The sequence below is a fragment of the Microtus oregoni genome, unplaced genomic scaffold (assembly GCF_018167655.1).
Source record: "Microtus oregoni isolate MIOR12 unplaced genomic scaffold, Mior012 000006F_ref0000085, whole genome shotgun sequence".
NCBI lineage: Eukaryota > Metazoa > Chordata > Mammalia > Rodentia > Cricetidae > Microtus > Microtus oregoni.
Window position 1 is genome coordinate 7,204,641 of NW_024543065.1, and position 22,852 is coordinate 7,227,492.

General features: G+C 43.1%; 1 protein-coding gene across 5 annotated transcripts in view; it reads right to left on the reverse strand.

The window, feature by feature from the left end:
- The window catches only part of Akap7 (A-kinase anchoring protein 7), a 126,853-nt gene that overhangs the window by 26,037 nt on the left and 77,964 nt on the right, over nucleotides 1–22,852 (reverse strand). The window contains exons 1-2 of one of the 5 annotated variants that reach the window (XM_041654204.1): nucleotides 6,594–6,920; nucleotides 4,239–4,307 (exon numbers count right to left, since the gene is read on the reverse strand). The exons of 3 other annotated variants lie outside the window; for them this stretch is intronic. In XM_041654204.1, coding sequence (XP_041510138.1) covers nucleotides 4,239–4,307; nucleotides 6,594–6,642 — 118 coding nt within the window. In that variant the 5' untranslated portion in view covers nucleotides 6,643–6,920. Of the gene's footprint in view, nucleotides 1–4,238; nucleotides 4,308–6,593; nucleotides 6,921–22,852 lie in introns of those variants that run through there. One more of the 5 variants, XM_041654205.1, reaches the window with a different exon arrangement.

Sequence of the window (22,852 nt, forward strand, 5' to 3'; positions counted from 1 at the left end):
GGGAGGGGGAGGGGTAGTGATCAGGGAGTTGTCGCTTTTTACTGGGGTTAATGATCTTTCTACCAGAATACACACTGGAGGTTGGCACATAATAAACTTGGTAAATATAACTTCTTGGCAACAAAGAGAATGTGTTAATTGTATAATCACAGCTATATTTCAAGTCAACTTGGCAGAACTAGGGAGTCATACCTACTATACACATGGAAAGTCCACTAGAATACATCCAAAGTCTGTGGCTGCGGGTGATAAAAGTTTAGTGAACTAAGTTCAACAAAGAATGGGCAAGTATATACTGCTTTATGGAGGGAGTGGAGAAGGTCTCATACGTGGCCTTTCTTCTCCCGGGCTCTTCTATTATCTTTGAGAGTTTGTTTTAAAATGGCTCTCTATGGAATCTTAAGAAAACTGGGTTGACAATGTATGGACCACACCTTTCTCCCAGGGCAGGAAACAAAACATTATGATAGACAGGACCTAGGGAACACAGGTGGGGAATTTTCCAAAGAAAGGATATTGCATGAGGTTGAAATTTTAAATCCTAATTCCCTGTCTGTGGCAAAGGAAAAATAAAGCCACTATTGTGCCAAACTGAGTTGCCATTAACATAGTCCTTATTTATTGTAGAAAATCCACACTCACCAAGTATACTAAAGAAGGACAGCTAGCAGACAGGCATGTTATAAATATTTGCCAAATCTTGGTTATTTAATTTTCATGACAGGTATATACTACTTAATATCAGGGTACAAAGTAAAGAAGTTAAATGGTAAATATCAGAACAAAAATTACACACTGGGTCAGTCTGTTCCCAAAAACCTGCATGGTCTACCACATGACACAAAACACTTAGAAGCTCTTCCGAATCTCCTTACTGTGGGTAAAACAGCCACAATTAAACAATCTATGGGAAACGCTTTCCCACAAGCCTTCAAAGGTTGTGAGGTTTAGACTAGCTCCTGAAACTCCTCTGAGACTGTGAGGTCGTAGCACACTGTCGGAGAACGCGATCCATCAGAAGTCCTGACTCCTTTCTGTTGTGCCTCCAGGAAAGGGAACCAAAGGACAGGTCATAGCACACTGCTGGAGAATGGGACATCTGTGTGTGGCTAACAGCAGCTGGTGGCTGCCCTGAAGACTGGGAATAATCCTACAACCCAGATTCTCCCAAGGAAAATTATCCAGCATTTCCTGCAACGTTCAAAAGCCCTGAGACCAAGGAAAGGAAATCCAGTGGTGTCGCAGCCTGCAGAACTAACACAAGCAGAGAGGTGGAACAAGAGCAGCAACTGCTGGCCTTTGCTCTCACGTTCCCATACTCAAGTTTAGAAACAAACCTCCTGGGCAGACATCACTTAGCAAGGGGAAATCTAATCAGTATTGACTATGGCTAAATGTTTTACAGTGTATGCCATGATGGCCACCACCACTACATTACCCAAAGAGACTTTATGCACAGTGCAGTCTCAGGTTACACCACACACCGGTTTCTCTGCGTCAGAAGGGGTAATAGATACTGAGCAGCCTGGGATCCAGGCTTTCTGCCAGCGTTAGTCCCAATATCCCAGAGGACTATAACTGAGAAATTCCCCACTTCTCTGGCTGCCAATAACTTTCCCTCGGAAACAAGGCAGCCGGGGAGCATATATCTAATAATTGTAGCTCATGAACATTTTGAAAATAATCCTGGCACAGTACCTGGCAGATGATAGGCATCCGATAAAAAAAACCAAAGTGGAGGTAAAAAAAGAGAAAGGAGAGAGTTTTTAAAAAGCTGTATCTGCATGAGTCCTGTAGTCCCTCGCCTTTTAGCACTAAGAAGCAAATGGGGGAATGAATAAACTTTCAAAATCCTAATACTTTTAAAAAAGACTTTTATGTTTTGTGTCTGCATGAATGCATGCCACAAATGCATTTGTGCCCACTGAGGTCAACTGAGGGTATTGAATTCCTTGGAGCTGGAGTTACAGGCAGTTGTGAGCTTGGTACTAGGATTCGAACTCTGATCCTCTCTAGAAAAGCAGCTAGTGATTTTAACTGCTGAGCCCTCTCTCCAGCTCCATAGTAGTTTTTGATTGCTTGACTGATTGGTTGGTTAAAAACCTATTATCTTGTCATTAGTATGTCTTAGGGGTTTGGGGTATTGTGGGTTTTATTGTTATTGTTTATGATTTATTTTTAAGTGTGTGAGAGAGGACTGGGTGTGTGGACATGAGGACAAGAGCTTTCAGAGGCCACAGCTATTAGAGTCCCCTGGACCCGGGGTTACAGGCAGTCATAAGTTTCCCAGGGTGGGTCCTGGGATCCAAACTGGGGTCCTCTGGAGGAACAGTATGTGCTCGTACATGAGCTCACAGAGACTGAGGTAGGGTCTGCACCAGATGGGGTCCCAGGGCTGAGAGAAGTGGGCACACACTCCTAACCCCAACCCAGAAGCTATCTCCAATTGATAACCACTTGTGAATTAAAAACTACTTTTCTCCAAGAGAGTCTCACTGGGGAAACAAACCACTCTTAAGGGCGGGCCCCATGCCCAGCCGTGGATGCCAACACAAAACGAACTCAATGGCATCTTTGGATCTTTGTCTCATAATGTTGTGTCAGGGCATTTTTCTTTTAACCTTACAGGTCCTCTGTGTATATATTATGGCTTCCGGTTTTGTGCTTTTATAGGATTCATTGTGTGAGAACATATTATGTCTCTACATCTATACGTGCTCCTTGTGCTTTTTTTGGCTCTTTTTTCTTTTTTTATTCTTTGTCCTATTACAAATTGTTTGGGGTTTATCTTATTTTATTTCATTATTGGTCCTTAGATGCCTGTTTGCTTTCTGAGGAGAGACAGGAAGAATGTGGAAGTGGAGAGGACCTGGGAGGAGTTGAGGAAGGGAAATGATAATCAGAATATATTGTGTAGGAAAAGATCTGTTTTCAACAAAAGCAAAATAGAAAAGAACAGCATGCGCTCTTAACTCTTAATTCATCTCTGCCACCACAACAACCATCCAAAGTTTTTAAACATAGGCATCCCAGGTTCTCCCATACTTGTAGCCTAAGAGGAAATTCGTACCATCCTCTTCATCGACAAGCACTCACAGTATGGCTCCTGGGGGTAAGACATTTTCAGAGTCTGGCACAACCACAGGAACACATACCATGTCCTGAATGTGAGGTGCTGGAAACCCGTGTGCTAAGATGGAGCAGACATGTGAAATATAACCATGAAGCCATGTAACGTAGAAAACAGAAGAGCAGCGTCACAGAACCCCAATGCGGGAGAGTAACCGAGTTGTCGGTCTATTGCTTCGTTGGCCGTTGCCCTTGTGAAATCCCTAGTAATGAGTGGTTGGCCCCCTTCTGCTTGCACACGTGCAGTAAGAGAATACCTGCCTCCATTCGCAGTTCACGCCATCTATGGCTATTCACCTACTAATTCTACACAAAGGCAGAGTGCTTCAAAACAGAAACATGCGCAGTGGGAGAAGAGCAATGAGAACGCTGAGCAATAAGTTATCGAGGTGCCTAATTACTTAGAGAGGTGTCTAATTGTCGAGTTTCCATCGAGGTTTCCTTAATGAGGAATTGAGTGGTCGTAGGTACACCTATGCCATGCCACTTTCGTTCGGGCAAAAGCGACTGCTTCTCAAACTACTGACAACGGGGTAATTTAAAGGGGAAACAAGTCCTAGAAAAAAAAAATCTATGAAATTTTTTGAATTATGAAAAAAGCTATGTTGAAAAATAGCTAAAACATTTGTTACTGCTACCACATCTGAAATTATTTTAATGTCAGGAATATTCCTACATAAAATATATAAATAGAATTTTCTAAGAATCATCAACTAATTTTTCAATATATTCTATTTACTGTGATTTAAAATAATGTGTGTGTGTGTGTGTGTGTGTGTGTGTGTGTGTGTGTGTGTGTGTTCAACCACTGGGATTCAGACAAAAATGGTGTTGCTGCTTGTAGTTGATCACCTGGTACACGAACCATGATGATTTCTGCTATTACCCCATTTACAAGAGTTCCAGGTATGAACAGACAACTTTCAGTATGAACTTGGGCCCTTGTACAGCTGGTTGATTAGAGAATCATTTTGCTTGCTATTAATTGATTAAAATGGTAGCACTAATGAATCGATTAAATCAGAATCCCTTTCCTCCATCAGCATCACCACCAAAGGACCAGAGCAAGGTAAAACAGGAAGAGGAGAGAGGTACCACTTGACTCTTACCACTCGGCCCGTTGGGTCTATCCTCGCTGTATCTCTGGAGGACTGCGGAGGATGGGCTTCCCAACTCACCTGTGTTTTGAGAATGATACCCACAAATTGAAGTTTTCACCAAAATCCCATAGATCTCTAATTTGAGCTACCCTCTGGAAAAACAGTGCAGGGCCATGACCCTTTATGACAGAAGTAGGAGAGGGACATGGCATGAGCATTTTTGTGCTCTGCCCCTGTAGATGCTCAAAGAGCAGCTGCCTTGGAACAGGCTGCCAACACTACTCAGTATCTAGGAACACAGCAAGAAACTGTGCCTGTGCCTTCAGATGTGACTGTACAACACAGTCACAAGAGCAAAATTACTCTGGGCCCTCTCGAATGCCTTTTGTAGATTTTTTTCCCCATGCATTACCAACACAACTTATGGACTGGATATGTCCAATCAGAGCTGACTTATACTCGTCTTGAGATGCACTGGGCAATGAAACCTCTTCCATATTTTCACACCCACCCCTACTTGGTAAGTCCCAGTAGGCATGTATTATTGACAGCATAGCCATGCCCAATATGCTTTCTCTTTAGACCACCCTGTAGAAATAAAATACAGCTTCAGAAGCTGATCTACAATACACACGCATTGTGCATGAGATGTGTAAGTGAGTGTGGGGAAAAAAAAACGATGAAGTCAAGACAAAAACCAAAGATAGGAAGGAGAAAGAACGATGTGGAAGGATGTGCAAGGCCAGGGGTCAGCTTGGGTGAGAGTGGAGAGGAAGCGGGGCGTGAACGCACTGGGCTTCAAGTTCTTCCGACACAGAGTGCTATTTCCATTTTCCTTTAGGAAGGTTGGAACTTGAGAAAGGGAACCCAAAAAGCATTAAAGAGAACTTCCTATGAATCAGTTTTAGAAGTACTGTGTCTAAAACGCAAAACCACGCCAGTGGTTCCGGATAAGAACGGCAAGGGACACAGTCACTGCACTGAGATCAAGAAGACTGCTCACAGACAGAAGCAAAAGCAAATCCATGCAGGCAGAAAGCCCACACAAAGGACCAGGAGGCAGAGAGAGGATTAGACAGGAACTCCTGTCCTTGTATCTGTCCACACCAAGGCTTTTTACACAGGGATGGCCTCCAGCAACTGACTCCATGCATTCGGACCTCCAGAACTAGAGATCAGCCATCCTGACACACTGGAAAGTGTCTAGCTGTCCAGTCCATGCTTATGCTTACTCTTAGAAAGTGACTGGTGTGTCTTGGGTTATAAAAGCAGGTCTGTCACACTGCTCAGCGTCACTTTCTTAAGTAAATTCAGAGACATTTATTGGCCCTTGTTAAAAGCTGAATGCTCCAAAGTCTCTCAATGTTTATTCCAAAGTCCTCCCAAAGGGTTTCCTAGGAAAACTGACTGGACTCCCGTGGGAATAATGGGCATGGAAGGTCTATGAACTTCTTAAACCTGCCCTTGCTTGGTTTTCTAAGGAACGAATGGCAGGAAACACAAACCATATGGAGATCTTCAGAATAGCTGAGCTAGATAGAAAATTCTGTGAACCTACTTGAGATTCACACTGGTGTGACAGATAGACGCTGCAAATTCAGAGGTATGACTGGAAAGACTTCATTCGAAGGGAAGTAAAATTCCCTATTTCGGGGTAAGTAGCATAAGACAGCTTGTTCACACTAATTCTGAAGCCAGCAGCCTACACACTAGCTAGAACATAAGTGAATGCATGCAAGCCTGGGGAGTGGGGGGAGTCTTCAGATCCACACACCACTACCTGAATTCCTCATGGGCCAGAAGCAGATACAGAATCTATCTGACATTTGCTAAAATGTATTATACAATGTTTAGCGTATTTTTTTCCCCCAGATTTTAGCGAGGGGCAAAGCAGCACCATTCCTTTGACATGGCTTTCCGGTTACACCTGAACCCTCCCGCAAGAACAAAGCAGAGGACACGTGAAAGTATCTGCAAACGTCCAGTCCCCATCATTTTGGAACCAACAGCACCCCGGCATGCTATGACTGAATGCTGCTCCCAAAGCTGCCCAGTTTCAGCCCCCAGGAAGGGGCTCTGATATAATGTACGAACAGAATGCAGTGATTTAAAGAAACTCAAAACTAAACTCCGGCTAGATAGTGCCATGAAACAGGGCTGTAAGAATATCAGCAGAGGAGAATCAGGAATGAGTTTCCAGTGTTAGCCTATCACTGTACTTTCACAACTGCATTATATGCATATTTGAGAACCACAGCTCATTTCTCTGCTGATTCCCACGGGAAAAGCCCAAAGCTAACCCTAAGGCTACCTCCACATTATAGGCGAGCACCACGGCTTCACCCAGGCGCAAGCGGTACTTACAGATTTTGCCCTCGTCTCTGGCGAAGGGGAAGCAGCAAAGCTGGCCCATGGCCCCTGCTTTCCTGGAGGGCACCCCACCGGAAGGCTGTGGCTAATCCGCGTCTGTTTGGCGGCAGCCTGCAGCTGGAGCTCGGGAGTGCTGAGTGAGAGCCGGCGCTCAGCACCTCCGAGGAGAGAAAAGGAAGGGAACTCTGCCTTGCAAAAAGGCTCCTCCTCCCGGCCCTCCAGCTCCAGCGACTGCTCTGGGACGCACTGGCGAGCGAAGTGGCCATATGCTCGCCTAATTTTCCCAGTACCCGGAGATAAGGACACATGTGGAAGCCAGGTTGTCAGCATGTGTCTTTAAAAAGGTAAAGGAGAAAGACCGAGTCCTTATTCATACAGATCAATACAGCAATTACACATGCAATTCAAACCGGGGTTTAAGAAAAAAACTAAACCATCATTTCTGTCTGCTATTTAAAGAGGAAGAGCTTTCTTTAATGCCCAAGAGACTTTTGTTTGTCGTCCTTGTACAGAGAAACCCAGCACAGCAGAACACTGGAAATTCCACTTGTCTCAAGTACCATTAAATACCTAACAAACTGTATAAACAATAGAGATGGGTGGGGGAGGTGGGAATCAACTATTATTTGCACTTAACACGGATCTTCAAAGTTCCTTATCTGTTTGTCGAAACACTCCCTTATTCTCCTACTAAAGCACTGGTCAATATGAATGAAATCGGAAACTGTAGCCCAGAAAATAGCCACAAATCTTGATGTACGACTGAGAAACAGATCCGGAACAAATAAGGGCATCATTCTGAAAGAAGCCACAAGGTGACTGCCAAATTCAAGGACGGCAAAACTACTAATTTCAAAAGGCACAATATCATTTGAGATTTATAAGGTAATAATAGACTTCCTGTAGCTATCTAAAAGCTGTTGTCTCCTTCAGGGTGTGGCCATGTGTGTTGTCAGGGCAGGAATGAAAGACTCTTAGTGCCAGGGTCTCTGGGCAGCTTCTTCCTTCGCTCCTACATGACCTGGCTAGCCATACACATCAATCTGCCAAGCTTCCAAGGAGAGGGAAACACAGTGAAAATTCCCAGTGGATCTGAACACAGCACAACTGCCTTCATAGCCACGCAAACCAGGAGAGTGTACACTTTAGAAAAATAAATTCATTAATCTTAAAAATTCTAGGTGTTGCATTAAAAAAAAAAAGCTGACCTGCAGTAGAATACAATTTCAACAGCCTTCTCTTAAAGAATTTTGATGGCACTTGTGCCTGAACTTAGAGCCTTGGGCGTGCTAGCTTATGTAGTTTACACACCATGACGCTACATCCCGAGTCACCACGCTCATAAGAAAGAAAGTCTCTCTATTAGACAGGCAGGCCTTGAACACACTTTGTAGCCCAGGCAACACTTGTTATCCTCCTGCTTCAGCCACTCTAGAAGCTGTAGCTGGGACTGGAGGTGTGAAGCGTGACATATATATTAGAATTCTCATCCTTAAGGGTTTCACAAGCATCTTGAGGACACTTTAGCATGTATCAAGTGATGTAAGCTATTTCCATGGCTCGTGGGGTACATTAATAAGTACTTCAGTTTCTCAAGATTCTAAATACTGTAATAAAAACAAACATTATTTGACAAAGTGAAATTCCCACATCTGTCTACATAGTTAAAACTAATATTTGAAACATTACATATTCTTAATTGGATTTTCCTTTTTGGAGCACTTTAACTGTAAATAGAATGCTTAGTTTGTGTGTATTTTAAGAGAGTACTCTGTTGATTATATAATGAACATAGCCATTGTTTAAGTCAAATTTCATTGTCAGAACCAGTTTGCACTATTCAACTAGTTCCTTTCAAATTCACCAATACATGAGGCTAAAACTTTAAACTACAAAATAAGATTTTTGTGTGTGACTATAAAATACTCATAAAATGATAGTATATATGAACCTCTTAAGACTAGCAAGCAAATCTTGAGTTCTAGGGATAAGAGCTCATGTCCTCATGTTGAGTGGCAAGTACTTTACCAACTGACCTGACATGACCTTTAGAATTATAAAACTCTAAGTTTGGATCTAAGATCTGTCTGGTGTTCACAACTATGGAAGATTAACCTGTGAGAATCTGAATACCTTCACTGGTCAATTCATTATAAAGTTCTAAAACATCATTGCAGAATAGAAAGTACTTGGGAATAAGGAAGAAGAAAACAGAATGTCTGTATCTATATGCACCTCAGATATTGTAGCCCCAGCTAGCAATCCTGCCTACACCTCTGATAGCTTTCCGCCCTGCCAGTGTGCCAGGTGGATCCAGATCTCCAAATAAAAGGTCCCTGACACACAGTATCCAGTGGGGGGATAGCCTGTGATGGATGTTGTCAGCTCAACCTTTTTAAGTACCCCCACTGCTGCTGCTTCCGAAAACACAAAATTATGCATAAAGTATAAAAATGTGTCCATAGCTAAGTGTCAGTATTCACAAGGATATTCTAAGGAGGGCTATATAATGTTACAGACTTCTCCACACACACCCAGCATAAGCTAAGCTCCTTGGCTATGGTGGCACAGGCCTGTGATCCTGTACTTCAGAGGCGGCGGCAAGAGGATCTTGAATTTAAAGCAAATCTAAGCAACACAGGTGGACCCCAACCCAAATAAACACAAAAAAAGCATCAAACCACAGAAAACAACGGAGAAACTGAAAGTAGGAATTTAAAGATCTAACCCCCACTGGCATTACCACATGGCAGGCACGTGCAAAGTCCTTTGTAAAATATTTTACTCATCCAATTAATCCTCAAAAAAGCTCCGGGAAGCAAGAGCTAACACACTCTCCAACTGAAGCTCAGAATGGTAAGTCGGGGTGGGGGGGAGTCTGGGGGTATTTAGAGTGGGGCATGATCTCAATTTGTCTGGCTTTTGATCAAAATGTGTGAAATTACACTATAAAATTTAACTGGCCTTCACAATAGTACACTTAAAATCCTAACTTCGTTCCTTAAGTTTTACCATCAAATGCCTTTATTAGCACTGCTACCATGATATAATCCCATTTCAAGATAGAGGGCTTAACAAAAGATCCCTTTGGAGACAAAGTCTAGAAATGTTGCCTCCCACTCATGGGAAGATGATTCGGTCAAGAGCAAGAACATCCCAGAAAGGTGCAAACCTGCAGGAGAAACAACCACCTATGCCATTCCTGAGCCACCCCACTGTGTCTTATGAAGGAACCACATCCTCACGTTAGCCAAATATGGAGGAACACTATGACCAGAAGATTTTTCAAAGGTTAACCTCACACTGAGGAGGCTGAAGACCAATCTGGACTATAAGGTGAAGGCCATCTTAAAAAATCAAGATGGAGCCAGGCGGTGGTGGCGCACACCTTTAATCCCAGCACTCGGGAGGCAGAGGCAGGCGGATCTCTGTGAGTTCGAGACCAGCCTGGTCTACAGAGCTAGTTCCAGGACAGGCTCCAAAGCCACAGAGAAACCCTGTCTCGAAAAACCAAAAAAAAAAAAAAAAAAAAAAAATCAAGATGGAAAAGGCTGACTCCATGAGGAGACGTGTCTGACACTTATAGCACGAGACGGCTGGTATAATCTCAAAGCCTCAGCCTTTCCTGCTTGCTTTCTCGGGAGCCGGGCTTGCACAGGCAAATGATAGTTAGGACACTTGATAGCTGATTACGGTTTTGCATTTTTCTTATAACTGTTAAAATGGCAGGAATAAAACCAAAACCTATGGGAGGTGGCAACTGCCCTTATCTACATCTACCTGTAATCTGAAGTATTGGGTCCAGTTACTATCGCTAATAGAAAAATATAATGCCTAACTATGATGAAACTATTGTCTGTGTCAATAGTTGACCATCTTTTCCAACAACAACTAAGTGTGTCTCTCTGTGTGTGTGTGTGTGTGTGTGTGTGTGTGTGAGAGAGAGAGAGAGAGAGAGAGAGAGAGAGAGAGAGAGAGAGAGAGAGAGATTGGATTTCAGGGCAAGGAAAAGTTCTATTCAAAATAAAGAGGAAAATGTTTCTGTATGATTCTGACCCTAAAGCCAGAGTCACTGGTGAGCACGTGCAATCTCAGCATTCAGGAGGTTGAGGGAGAAGGGCTGCAAGTTCCAGGCCAGCCTGGGCTACATAGAGGGACTCTGTTTCATAAAACCAAACTTTAATTAATAATATGATTATAAGGCTAGGAAAATTATTGTTATTATTATTATCATTATTTTATTTTTATTTATTATTCTCGGCCTTTTTGCTAATTCATTGGTTAAAGGAAATGTGAGTTTAATAACTTATGGAAACATGTAAAAAAGAAAGTAAGAAGTGTCTTTTATTCAAAATAGTGGTGAGAAAAAAGATATTAATTAGACCACAAAGCTTAAAGAGAAAGAAGGCCTGCTTTATCCATCTAAATTCTGAGAAAACAAAAACAGAGCCTTAAGAAAGATGCATGCCTTTAAAAACAAGGGACACTTCAGGAAGACGGCATGGCCCAGCAGGCAGCAGGCAAGGAAAGCAGGAAGAAAATATTGCCAGTTTCGACGGAAATGTAAGCCAGGAGGCTTGGAGGGCTGGGCGCCGGTTCAGTTAGCAAGCAAGAGACCTGAGCTCAGATCCCTCGTGTCATGGAAGAGTCGGGCATGGCGGCATGTGCCTGCAGCAGTCCCGGTGTGGCAAGGCAGAGAAAGGCACGTCCCCTGGGGTCCACTGCTGGTCAGTCTGGCCAAATTGGTAAGCTGTAGATCTGTGGCAGACCTTGCCTCAAAAAATGAGGATGACATCCTACCTTGACTTGACCTCTAGTCTACACACAAACACACACACACACACACACACCATATGTGCCCATGTGCCTGCACATACACGAACACATACATATATACAAACATGTACACACACACATAAATGCTTGATAATTTATTGAAATAAATCACAAACACTAAGATCTCAAAAGACAAGTTATTGGGCCTGAAGAATATTGGGTAACTAGATTCAATATTGTATTTTATTTCTTTGTGTTTGTTTGTTTAGGGACAGGATCACTAGGCCAAGCCTGTCTCCAAATAGCTACAGAGCTAACCATGATGCTGAGCTTTTGATCCTCCTGCCTCCACCTCCCTAAGGCTTTAACCATGGGCACGTGCCATAACGCCTGGTTTATATGGTGCTGGGAATGAAACCCAAGTCTTTGTTCATGCTAGGCAAGAACGCTACCAACTGAGCTACATCCAGAGCTTGATTTCTCTAAGTACATGCGAAAAAAAAAAACAAAAACAAAAACCCTCACAAGAAACGTTTGTCTGTTGCCCAGACCTAAAAGATGCCGCTTCTGCATCTTTGCAGTCAATTTGACACCAAAGGTTCTGAATCGACATCACTGGAAACTGATATGCAAACACTATCCTTCTCTGGGTCTGTCGGTAGCGGAATAGAAAGGCTCTAAATGCTCCAGGAGCTTCTTTTAATGGCTCTGTACAGTCTGACCAACACTGATGTCTAGGACTCACTGTCTCGTCATAACTCCCATGGGTGTGACCCAGCAAACCCCCCTCCCCGCAGCACTCTCCTTCTCAAAAGCTAAAAAGAGATAGAAATGTGTAGCAGTAATTGCCATCCACTGTGTAATTTTAGCAGTAATCGGAAAGGGATTTTTTTTCTGTAAAGTATAGGGAAGGAAAATAGAACATACTATGCAAAGCATATGTGCATTATGGGAAGGGAGAGAAGTAGAAAACTAAGGCTATAAAATAAATCCCTTTATTTGGTTTTTGGTTTGTGTTTTTGATACAAAGTCTCAATCTGTAATGCAGGACAGCCTTAAACTCCCAGCAATTCTCCTGCCTTAACCTACCAAGTGACTGGATTGTAGGCATGGGCCACCACAGCCAGCTCATTCTTTTCCCATCAATCTACAACAGGTTTCCAAATCTCAGCTAATGAAGTTCCGCTTGGTGTCAATTTCCAAATGTCTCCTTCGTGGTTACCAGCAGTCTGTTCTTTTCTGCAAGTGATGCCCAACTTCAGCCAACACCTGTGGCCAAAGTCTTTTTCTTTGTTGAGAAATAAATTACATGGGGAAATTTACTTCCCAGCTCAGTGGACATACAGCACGGAGCAGCAAAGTAAGGAGGCAGAAGGCGACTGACAATCACAGCAGGCCTGCAACACTCAGCATTTCCAGCACGCAGTCAACAGCGCAGCACACAGAACACATTCTATGTGCTAATGCAAGGGGCACAGAGGCACTCAGGGTGAAATCAACTTTGAAACCAAGAAGCTCAACCAGAGCAAGTGAGAAAGTCAGGTCCAAAGTTGGGTGAGTCCAACACTTTCAGACATAGACCTAGAAGAGCAAAGGGAAACCCAGAATTCCCAAGGGATGAAGCATTCCCAGCAGTGACTATCTACAAATACTGTCTACAGTCTGTCCTTTGCGAGTCTTAATGCAATTGCAAGATATGTTACTAATTCAAGGGCAGGCTAAATGGTTGGGTGTTAAAACTTTCTTTAAAAAGAAAGAAAAGGCATCAAGTATACTCCATCTGTAGGCTAGTACTTATTCTTAGACAAAGCCCAAGAAGACGTTCCCTTGCTTAGTTCCCATGAACTCCATTACAGCCACCGCCACTTTAAACCATAACTGACTGCCTGACTTCCCACTAGCAAGGCGACTTGAGAGCACAGCTCCTGTTGGCCCATCTTTGATATTCAATATACAACATAATGCCTGGCACACAACACGCTCCAATTTATCTGCTTAATAAGCTGAATGAGAAGTTATAACAATCCAAACCGGACTGAAGATGTTCTAAATTAAAGGAGTCTTTATATACACAATAGTTTGCAGTGTTTCAGCTGCCTACAGGGAGCTATGAATGAACCATTAATGCAGGCGGAATCAATGAGTACTGAACACAGTCTACTAGAATGGCAACCAGAGCCATTTACTCTCCACCACCGTGCCTTGCCCCACTCCTGCTTTAAGGATAGCAATGCAAGAAAAAAGACCAGAAACTGGATTTTCACCCGGAGCTGGAGAATGAGAATTTTATTTCTCTAGCATTTAATGAGACATGCAGTAATAACCGAAGTCTAGCTGTAACAAAAGCTGCAGTTTTGCACAGAACAGTTGAAGTTTAGATCCTAATCATAGACAGAACTTGATAGGGTGATTCAGGCCTCGGCTTAAACACCAATGGTGCTCTCTCCCATAGGAAAAGATGGTCAGCAAAGACATTTTACAAATCCCTCAATGCACTGTTTCAGTACCCTGACCCTCCTCTCAGCATCTGACGTCATCCCTGTAGCGTGTCCTCCAAAGAGAGATTAAGAAGAACCCAGGCTTCTTTTTCTCTCACTACCCTTTCCTCAAGTCCTCTCTGGGCTTAGGAAAGCCACACACACTTGTCACAAAGCAGCAGCCGTAAGCACCAGTCAGCAAGCACAGTGTGGTCGGGCCAAGTGCTAACAGCATCTCCATGACCTTACAGGAGACTCGGGAGGTCACACTACTCTCCTAATCCTATAGATGGTTTGGAGTCTGTAAGCAATGTGCATAAAGCTGAGTTTTGTAGAACAAGGTCTGAGTCTCAAAATCCTCACTGTGTCCTCCCCTCTGCAGTTCACTGGCTCCCTAGCCATCACTCTGCTCTTAGGTTCTACCACACCTCACTGAGGTGGAAGAGGACTAGTTTAGCTTCACAACCATGTCTCTTGTGATTTCATCCCATCGTCAGATTATTTTCAACAATATATAAATTCGTCAGCTGTATCATGGTTTAAAAACACTCTTCCTCCGTGTGTGCACACACACATGCATCATGATGGTTACCCATCTTTGTCAGCTTAACTTGGTTTACAATATCCTAGGAGATGTACTTCTGGGTATCTCTGACAGGTGATTCCAGAGAGGATCAACTGAGGAAAGAAGACCCACCCTGAAAGAGTACCATCCCATAGGCTAGGGGCCTTGATGGAATGAAAGGGGAAGAAAGGAGGCTTAGGGAGATGGTGTTCTTATAAAGTGCTGGCTACACAAACATAAAGACCTGAATTTGATCCCCAGCCCCCCTGTAAAGATGCAGGGTGCAGTGGCGCACACGCACAATTGTAATCGCAGCAGCGAGGCAACAGAAACAGGAAGATTCTCGGGGCTTGCCGGCTAGTTGATCTAGTTGAATCTGCAAGATCAGGATTTAGCAAAAGACTGTCTCAAAATATTAAGTGAGCGACTGCAGAAGACCCTAACATCAGCCTTTGGCCTCTGTGTGCATGCACACACAAGAAAATTAGTTGTTTGGGTTTTCCTTAGAAGAAAAACAGAAAGCCAGATAGCCCAGACTTCCTCTGTTTCTTGGCTGTCGGGATGTGAGCAAACCATCTCACAATCGATCGCCACAGCTGCCATGCCTGCCACCATGCCTTTCCAGCCACGGAGATGTATATGTCCTCAAACTGTGGTCCGAACTAAATCCTTCCCCCACTTGCTAGAAGCTAGATAGAGCAATGAAAAGGGTAACTAGTACATATATGCAACATCAAACATTGCACAGAAACCCATATGTGCATCATTGCTCCTGAAATACAGGGTGATCATGAACCAATCTAAGTGAGCTCAGGAAGAATGCAAGTCTTTAAAAAGGCACTCTGTTATTAGAAAACTAAGAATATGTTTGCAGTAAGCAATCCACTATGACAACATAGTCTTTTTAATACCAGATGTCGGAAACTATATGCCAAGCATTTAGAAAATATTAACAAACAGTAGTTAGGATAGTAAAAACTTTTATTCATAGGCACCATGGTGATACGATGGGCTAGCTCGCACTAACTGGTGGCAATACTAATTTTCTATATTCTTTTTATATTTTTAAATACTTTTACAGTTTCACATATGTATGCCCTGCATACAGCCTCTCCTCCCCTCCCCTCCCCCCCACCACAAATTTCTCTCTGGCACTCATGTCTATTTGTTTCTCTTTCTGACCCAAGTTTAAACAGGACCATCAATGTGCCTGTGGGGTTGGCGCCTCCACTGGAGCCTGGTTGGCTCAGCATAGGGTCGTACGGTGCACAACCACAGACGGTCATTTCCCTTGTCCAGAGTCTATGGAAAGCCAAGAGTGTGGAGGCAAAGAGTAGAGCCCTGTGAGCCCCTCCCTGCCTTCTCTGACTGAGTGTTGTCAAGGCTCATTTTGTGTGGGCTCCATGCAGGTTACTACAATCGATGTGAGTTAATGATTACATTCGTTTTGCCAAGTCTAAGGATTGCTCTTTTGCAGCCCCTCAGCTTATCTCCTGGTACTTACATAATTCCCTGTATTGTTTTTTTATTATTCCTTCTTTGAGAATTTTATACATTGATTGTATTTTGATTACATTTACCAACTACGCCCACCCCTTTCCAAAGCCACCTAAATTGTGTTCTTGTTGTTTTGTTTTTTTAAGTCCGCCAACTCCAGTTTGCGCTGCCCATACACCCTTGGACACACAGCCATCCCATACAATGTGGTCAGCCTACCTGTGACCACACAAAACAAACTTACTTCTCTCGACCAGAATGCTATTCACATAGTTTAATTTTTTTAAACTGGGAGTTCAATATTTAACTGTTTGAAAACCCACTAAAAATGGAAGACTCTACAAATAACTCACAAGGTAATTTAATACTGCATCCTTCCGGTCATGGTGCTTACTATATCAGAAGAGAATTCCCACTTAGCACTGGATTTTTAACATAGGCTCCCCAAGATACCCAATAAACCATAAGGTTTGACTCCAGTTAACAGATGAATGGATTTTCAGGATGGCCTGGACCACAGCTGCCATTTTGTGCCAGCATCCAGATTAACATCTGACACCAGCTAAAATGCCAGGAGCCTCACTAGGAGTATCTTCTCAGTCATTTGTCTTGAACCTTTGCCTTATGTACAAATAAAAAGAAATGAACCAAGAGTTCCAACTTTCAGATGCTTTTCATATAGATGTGGGGCACGTAACAATGGAATCTCGAATTTTCTCTTCCTAGAAAACACAGTCCAACTGGGTGGTGGTGGTGCACACCTTTAATCCCAGCACTCGGGAAGCAGAGGCAGGTGGATCTCTGTGAGTTCGAGGCCAGCCTGATCTACAAGCGCTAGTTCCAGGACAGGCTCCAAAGCTACAGAGAAACCCTGTCTCAAACCCCGCCTCCCAAGAAAAGAAAGGAAGAAAGAAAGAAAGGAAACATATTTCATCAAAAAGTATATGAGGACAATTGGGCTATAAAAAGGAATGGTAGTGTTTAACATGCCAAAGGTTGGCTTTTTCAACAACATTGTACTTGCTAAAAATAAGGTGATGCAAGTCCCAGACAAGCCAGGAGAGTCTTGGTTTTCTTCTTTTATCACAGTACAATAGTAAAAGATCCTTCTTTTTCACTTGCACAATATACCATGCAGATGCTAAATAATACAGCCAATCAATTTGTGTTACAAAGGAAATAGCTATCTTGTATTGTTGTCATTAAACTATTTGATAATTTTAAACAAAGAAAATATCCAGTTAACTAAAGTTATCAAACAAAAATTGGAATACAGTTTCCTAACTCTTCTCTCTTCTAACATGCTTACGATGGGTTCATCTTATTCAGTCTAAGAAGATGTAGAAGGCTCTTAGCCACTGCCCTATCAGCCTCTGTAAAAAATCATAAAACAGACATTCTTAGATTACAGACTATAAATCTCACAAAATACTTATGTCCTAGAGATTGGTCTCTAAGAGTATGCTGTATTTTGCAGGTGTGACATTTCTATCTCAGTACCTTCAGGTGAAAATTAAATGGAGAAGAGAAAAAAGTACTGTAGGATTCCCTTCTATATGCTGTGAATATGTTTTATTACCATTGGTTAATAAAGAAGCTGCTTTGGCCTATGGCAGGGCAGAATATAGCTAGGCAGGAAGTCCAAACAGATACAGGAAGGAAAAAAGGCAGAGTTGAGGAGACACCAGAAGCCACTGAGGAATACAACACCACAGCATTACCAGTAAGCCATGGGGTACGTGGCAATATACAGATTATTAGAAATGGGTTAATTTATATGTAGAGCTAGCCAGTAAGAAGCCAGAGCCATCAGCCAAACAATTATAGTTACTATTAAGCCTCCGAATGATTATTTCTAAGCGGCTGCAGGGACTGGCGGGCAGGAGAGAAACCAGGCCAGCTGGACCAGATAAAGAAAAGAATTCCAGCTACAAAAAAAAAGACAGAAAACCAAAGTAGTTTATATTCTGATACAGAGTAGCAAGTAGCCATTAAAATTAGTTTATTTATGCTGGAAACATTGACCACAATTCTGACAGTTGTCTAAAGACTACAGTCTTCAAGGCTTTTAGACCCATGCACTGCTGCAGGGCCTTTAAAACGCTTTGCCCTAAGGAGTCTTGGGCAATAGAAGATGTTTGACAGTCCCTCCTTCCAAAGAGCTTTTATACAGGCTGTATTTATAAATATTTACTGGATCCCGACAGTCATGAAGAGCCCTTCATGCTCTTCCCAAACCTGACAAGTGATTTCTTCAAGTTGTGCCTCAGTGGACTTCCCCGTGCCATTTGGATCCTCGCAGCTGTCTCAGTCCCCCAGGAGATCTTTGCTCCCTGTGTGAGCAGCTGGTCATTTGAGAATACTGATCCACTGAATTTGGACACCTTCTAGGTTTCAACACAACTTCATTTATGACATCAAAACCCACACCCAACTTGCTAGAAAGGCCGTAACTGGCAAGGGGCAGGGTAAAGTCTGGGACGCAAAACTGTTCTGTATCTTGACAGTGATGGTCCTCTCACAGGGAATCTACAGGTAAGACCTCCTCAGCTGCATTCCTAGAATGTGTGGGCTTTACATTACACATCAAGAAACACGGTTTTCTAAGTTATATATGATGTGGTAGATAAAAACAAACTAAGGAAACAGCTCATTATCACACGCTACCATCTCAATCTTGTGCACAATTTCCTTTAATAAAAATTGGGAGAATCTATTAAGTTTTAGGATGCCAGCAAGCTCATGGCAATACAGGTGAGATTTCCAATATTCTTCTTATACTGGAAGACGAATGTGCCACAGCATGGCATCTGTGAAGTCAGGAGATGAGTGGGATCCAGGGATGGAACTCAGGACATCAGGCGTGGCAGCAAGCACCCTGATTCACTGAGTCATCTCACCAGAGCTAGTTTCCCAAATTTTGCGTCAAAGTCTGAGTTTTATCATCCATAGTAAGTAAGGCCAATTGTTGTACATACCGTGACATGTCTGCTTCTTTATTTTCAAGAAAGCGTCGGTCAATACCACAGTTTGTCAATTGTTCAAAAGAAACATTTGGGAGGAAAATGGCTTCTGAAGATTGTAACATCCACAATCGCTCAAGAAATTTTCTTCAAGCCAATCTGATTCAATACTCATCAGAAATGCTTCATGTGAACTTGCGATTTTTGTTACATGAAGTATTAAAATGACAAAGATTGAGATGAAGTATTAATTTTTAACTACTCAGCAAGAGTATTCTTATATGAACATGCCTTTTAAAAACAACTGGACTTGGGGTGGCTGGACAGATGTTTCAGTGGATAAAAGTTCTTCCTCTGCAAGCATGAGAACCTGAATTCAGATGGCCAACACTCATATGAAAAGCTGGGCATGAGGGAGTATGAATATAACTCAGTGCTGTGGGCAGAGATGGGCTTCAAGCCTGGCCAACATAGTGAGCTTCTAGCTCAGTGAGACCTTCCTTGAGGTAACACGGCAAAAAACAGCAGAGAACAGTGGGTGCCCTGCCCTGGTCTCTGCATGCATGCGTATGTGCTAGAACACTCAGTGCATGTCCCACCCCCTTGCATCTCACATGCAGACATGGACACAGACACATGTACACACGTGTGCGCGCACGCGCACACACACAAAGAGAGAGAGAGAGATTTCCAAAAACTAATAAATCTTAAAGTGTTTTTAACTACAGCTATCCTGGTTCCTCCTAATCACTGCACTCTTACCCACCACAGCTGTAGCATAACCAGTGTAACTGTTGACCCAGTGAGAAGGGGAAACGGTGTCTTACATTTTTATAAAATAACTTTGCCTTCAAGGACACCTTTAGAGTATCTAAGAGACCAACTGTGAAGAGCTGGTAAACCAAAAATATTTTTCTAAAGAATTTAAAACCCACAAAGGCATTTAGCTTGGCAAGTTATTAAAACAGTGACTCATCCATAAGATAAACACAATGAAGTGTATTTTCTCCTGCAGAAAGAAAATGAAGAGAGTCTGCTAAGGTAGTATCTATCAAGGAATTCTTCTCTCCACTGAGTAGACCGTCAGCAGGCATATGGATATGAGTCATACAAACACTGACAAGCTGAACATGCTAAATGTGTTGTTTATCAAACAACAGTCTAGTCTCAAGGATTCTAGAAAGCTTCCATAGTTTTCCTCTATTTTTTTTTTTTTACCCAATAGGGCTAAACAAAACCCACTGATCCTCTTCTTCTCCTCCTTCCTGAAGTACAAACCAGCGGTGAGTCACACTGGCAGCATGACAGGCTTTTTTTTTTTATTTGAAGATTTATTTTTATATTTTTTAAGATCATTTGCAGGGCTGAGGGTGGGCAGTGTGGGGAGGGAAGGGGAGAAGAGGGAGAGTGCAGACATAAGAGGGCATCAAATCTCCTGATGGGGAACTGGAGTTATCCACAGTTGCAAGCCCCATGGGTATGGGGACTGAACTCAGGTCTGAAAGAACAGCAAATGCTCTTAACTGCTGAGCCATCTCTCCACCCCTGGCAGTACACCTTTCAAGAAGGAGCGCACACCCTCCCAGCACTCTGTAACTGGATACAAGCCCAACAGGGCAGCTCCCATCTCCAGGGTTCTATCCTGGCCCCCAAGTCAAACAAGTCGGAGAGAAGGGTCCCCAGTCAGAAAGGTCCAACTCCACATGCAAAACAAAAGCCCTTCCCTTTAGCTGAACCGTCACCTGGTTCAAGTACTAGAAAAGCCTAGGTAGAACACAGCCAGCCCTTCGACAAACAGGTGCCGGGCTACTAACAGTAACTGTGAACTGTTACTAACAGTGAACAACCAGGTCTCCAGGAGGAGATTCTCAACCAGCAGTACCTCTGCATTAATTCACTGACTCACTCAGAATCCTCCTAGGCGTTCAAGCCTACAGTCTGGACCTTGTACTCTGTTGATCCACAAGCACCAACCAGACTCAACACACTGTATTCTACCCTGCTTTACAATGATGGTTCAACTCCAAGTCTCAACTTAAAAATGGAGCAAAAGCAATAGGCACTCAGCAGGAAATATACTTTTATATCTGAATTATGATCCCTTCCTGGGCTAGCAATGTGCAATATGGCTTGTCTCCAGACACTAGGTAGAGCTGCAGCTGTCTGGAGGTCACATGATCATAAGCACAAACAATCAGCACCCTACACACACTGCTGGGTGCCTTTTGGACACACACATTTAATACATTACATGAGACACTCAAAATTTTATTAATAGATCTCAACCCTTGGGAGCAAAAGGTAAGAGGATCAGAAGTTCAGGGTCATCTTCGCTATTATTTAATGACTTCAGAGACTGTCTCAAAGTGGGTGGGATGGGAGGCTGGACAGATAGCTCAGTTGGTAAAGTGCCTGCTGAACAGAGTAAGCCTGAGAACCTGGACTCAGTCACCAGAGCCCACATAAAAATCAGATGAAAAGTTAGAAAGCAAAAATTAGTCTCTCCAATGAGTCTCGGTGGGTAAGACAGCCGACCTTCTGGATCTCATATTACTTTGCTTATATACTTTAGTTTCTGATTGTGCATGTGTGTGTGGGGGGGGGGTTCTTGGGGGTTTGTTTGCTTATTTTTAAAGAAAGAGGGAAAGAAGAAAGGGCATGGAATTGGGTGGATAGGAAGGTGCAAAGGGGCTGGGAGAGTTGGGGAAGAGGGAAAGCATGATCAAAATATATTTTAAAACTTTTTTAAAAATTAAGACTAAAAACATCTCTGGGGAGAGTCAGGCTGATCCCTAGGTTTGCTGGCCAGCCAGCTCAACCTACTCACTGAGTTCCAGGTCAGTAAAAAAGCCCTGTCTGAAAAGAAGGTGAACCACTCTTGAAAATGATAGCCAAGGTTGGCCTATGACCTTCACACAAACACAAGCACACATAAAACACAAGCCTTTGTGTTGGATGATTTTACCCAATTATAGGTTAACCTGCATGCCAAGGGAGGCTAGCCTAAGCTATGATGCTCATTAGATTATATCTACAAATGCATTTTCTACTTCCAATATTATCAGCTTACCATGGGTTTATCAGGCTGCAACCCATCACAAAATGAGAGGCATCTGCATGACTTGGAGTATTAAACTCAATGTACTCCCTCAACTATTTTCTCCGTTCTCTTCAGAATCCATTCACCGCCTCAGCATGGATAGTCCTACCCGTGCAACTAGCTCAGACATGGAAGCCCAGAAAGCTCCAAGCCTACAGCTTCAGCAATACTGACACTGTTGGTATCACTCAAGGTGTTTCTGGCAGTCACAGTGGCTCCCGCCAGCGCTTTCCTCCGACTGCTCTCAAAATCCCCATACTCCATCCCTTTCAGTGTCACCCCGCCCATTTAAAGTCTCCTCTACCTCATCCCCACACTCTCCCAAAAGTAAACTTCCTCCGCAGTGCCCCATAACAAAGCCCTTGTTGTCAGGCGCACACTCTCTTCCTCTACTCTTTTTCCTCCCCATTTCTCAGAAGTTATCTTGGCTGCCAGTAACACTGTATCATTCTTCAGGGCTGGGTCCTATTCTTCTTTCTATCGTGACATCCAAGAGAAGAGTAACACACTGTACTAGTTCACCAAATTAGTGTTTAATAAATTATTAAGCAAAAAATGTGGAGTCACCCCAAAATCATTGTTTCTATCTCTGCTTAGAGAAGTCATACATAATAAATACTGTCTAGAAATAAAACTTCTAGACCTTTCCAGTTTCACCACTGCTACCCATAAAGTATGTCTGGTACGGACAGCAAACTAGTCTTTGAAAGCCCTAAACTGCTCACTGGTCTTACAAAGGGGTCAGTTGCCCTCCCTGAGGAAGTGTGAATGCAGCAGGCACCCTTGCTGCTGAACATTACCAACACGCCCACCTCACAGGAAGCGCCCACACAGCCCTAGGGTCCGTGGGCTGAATTTCATTCCTGCCTACATGA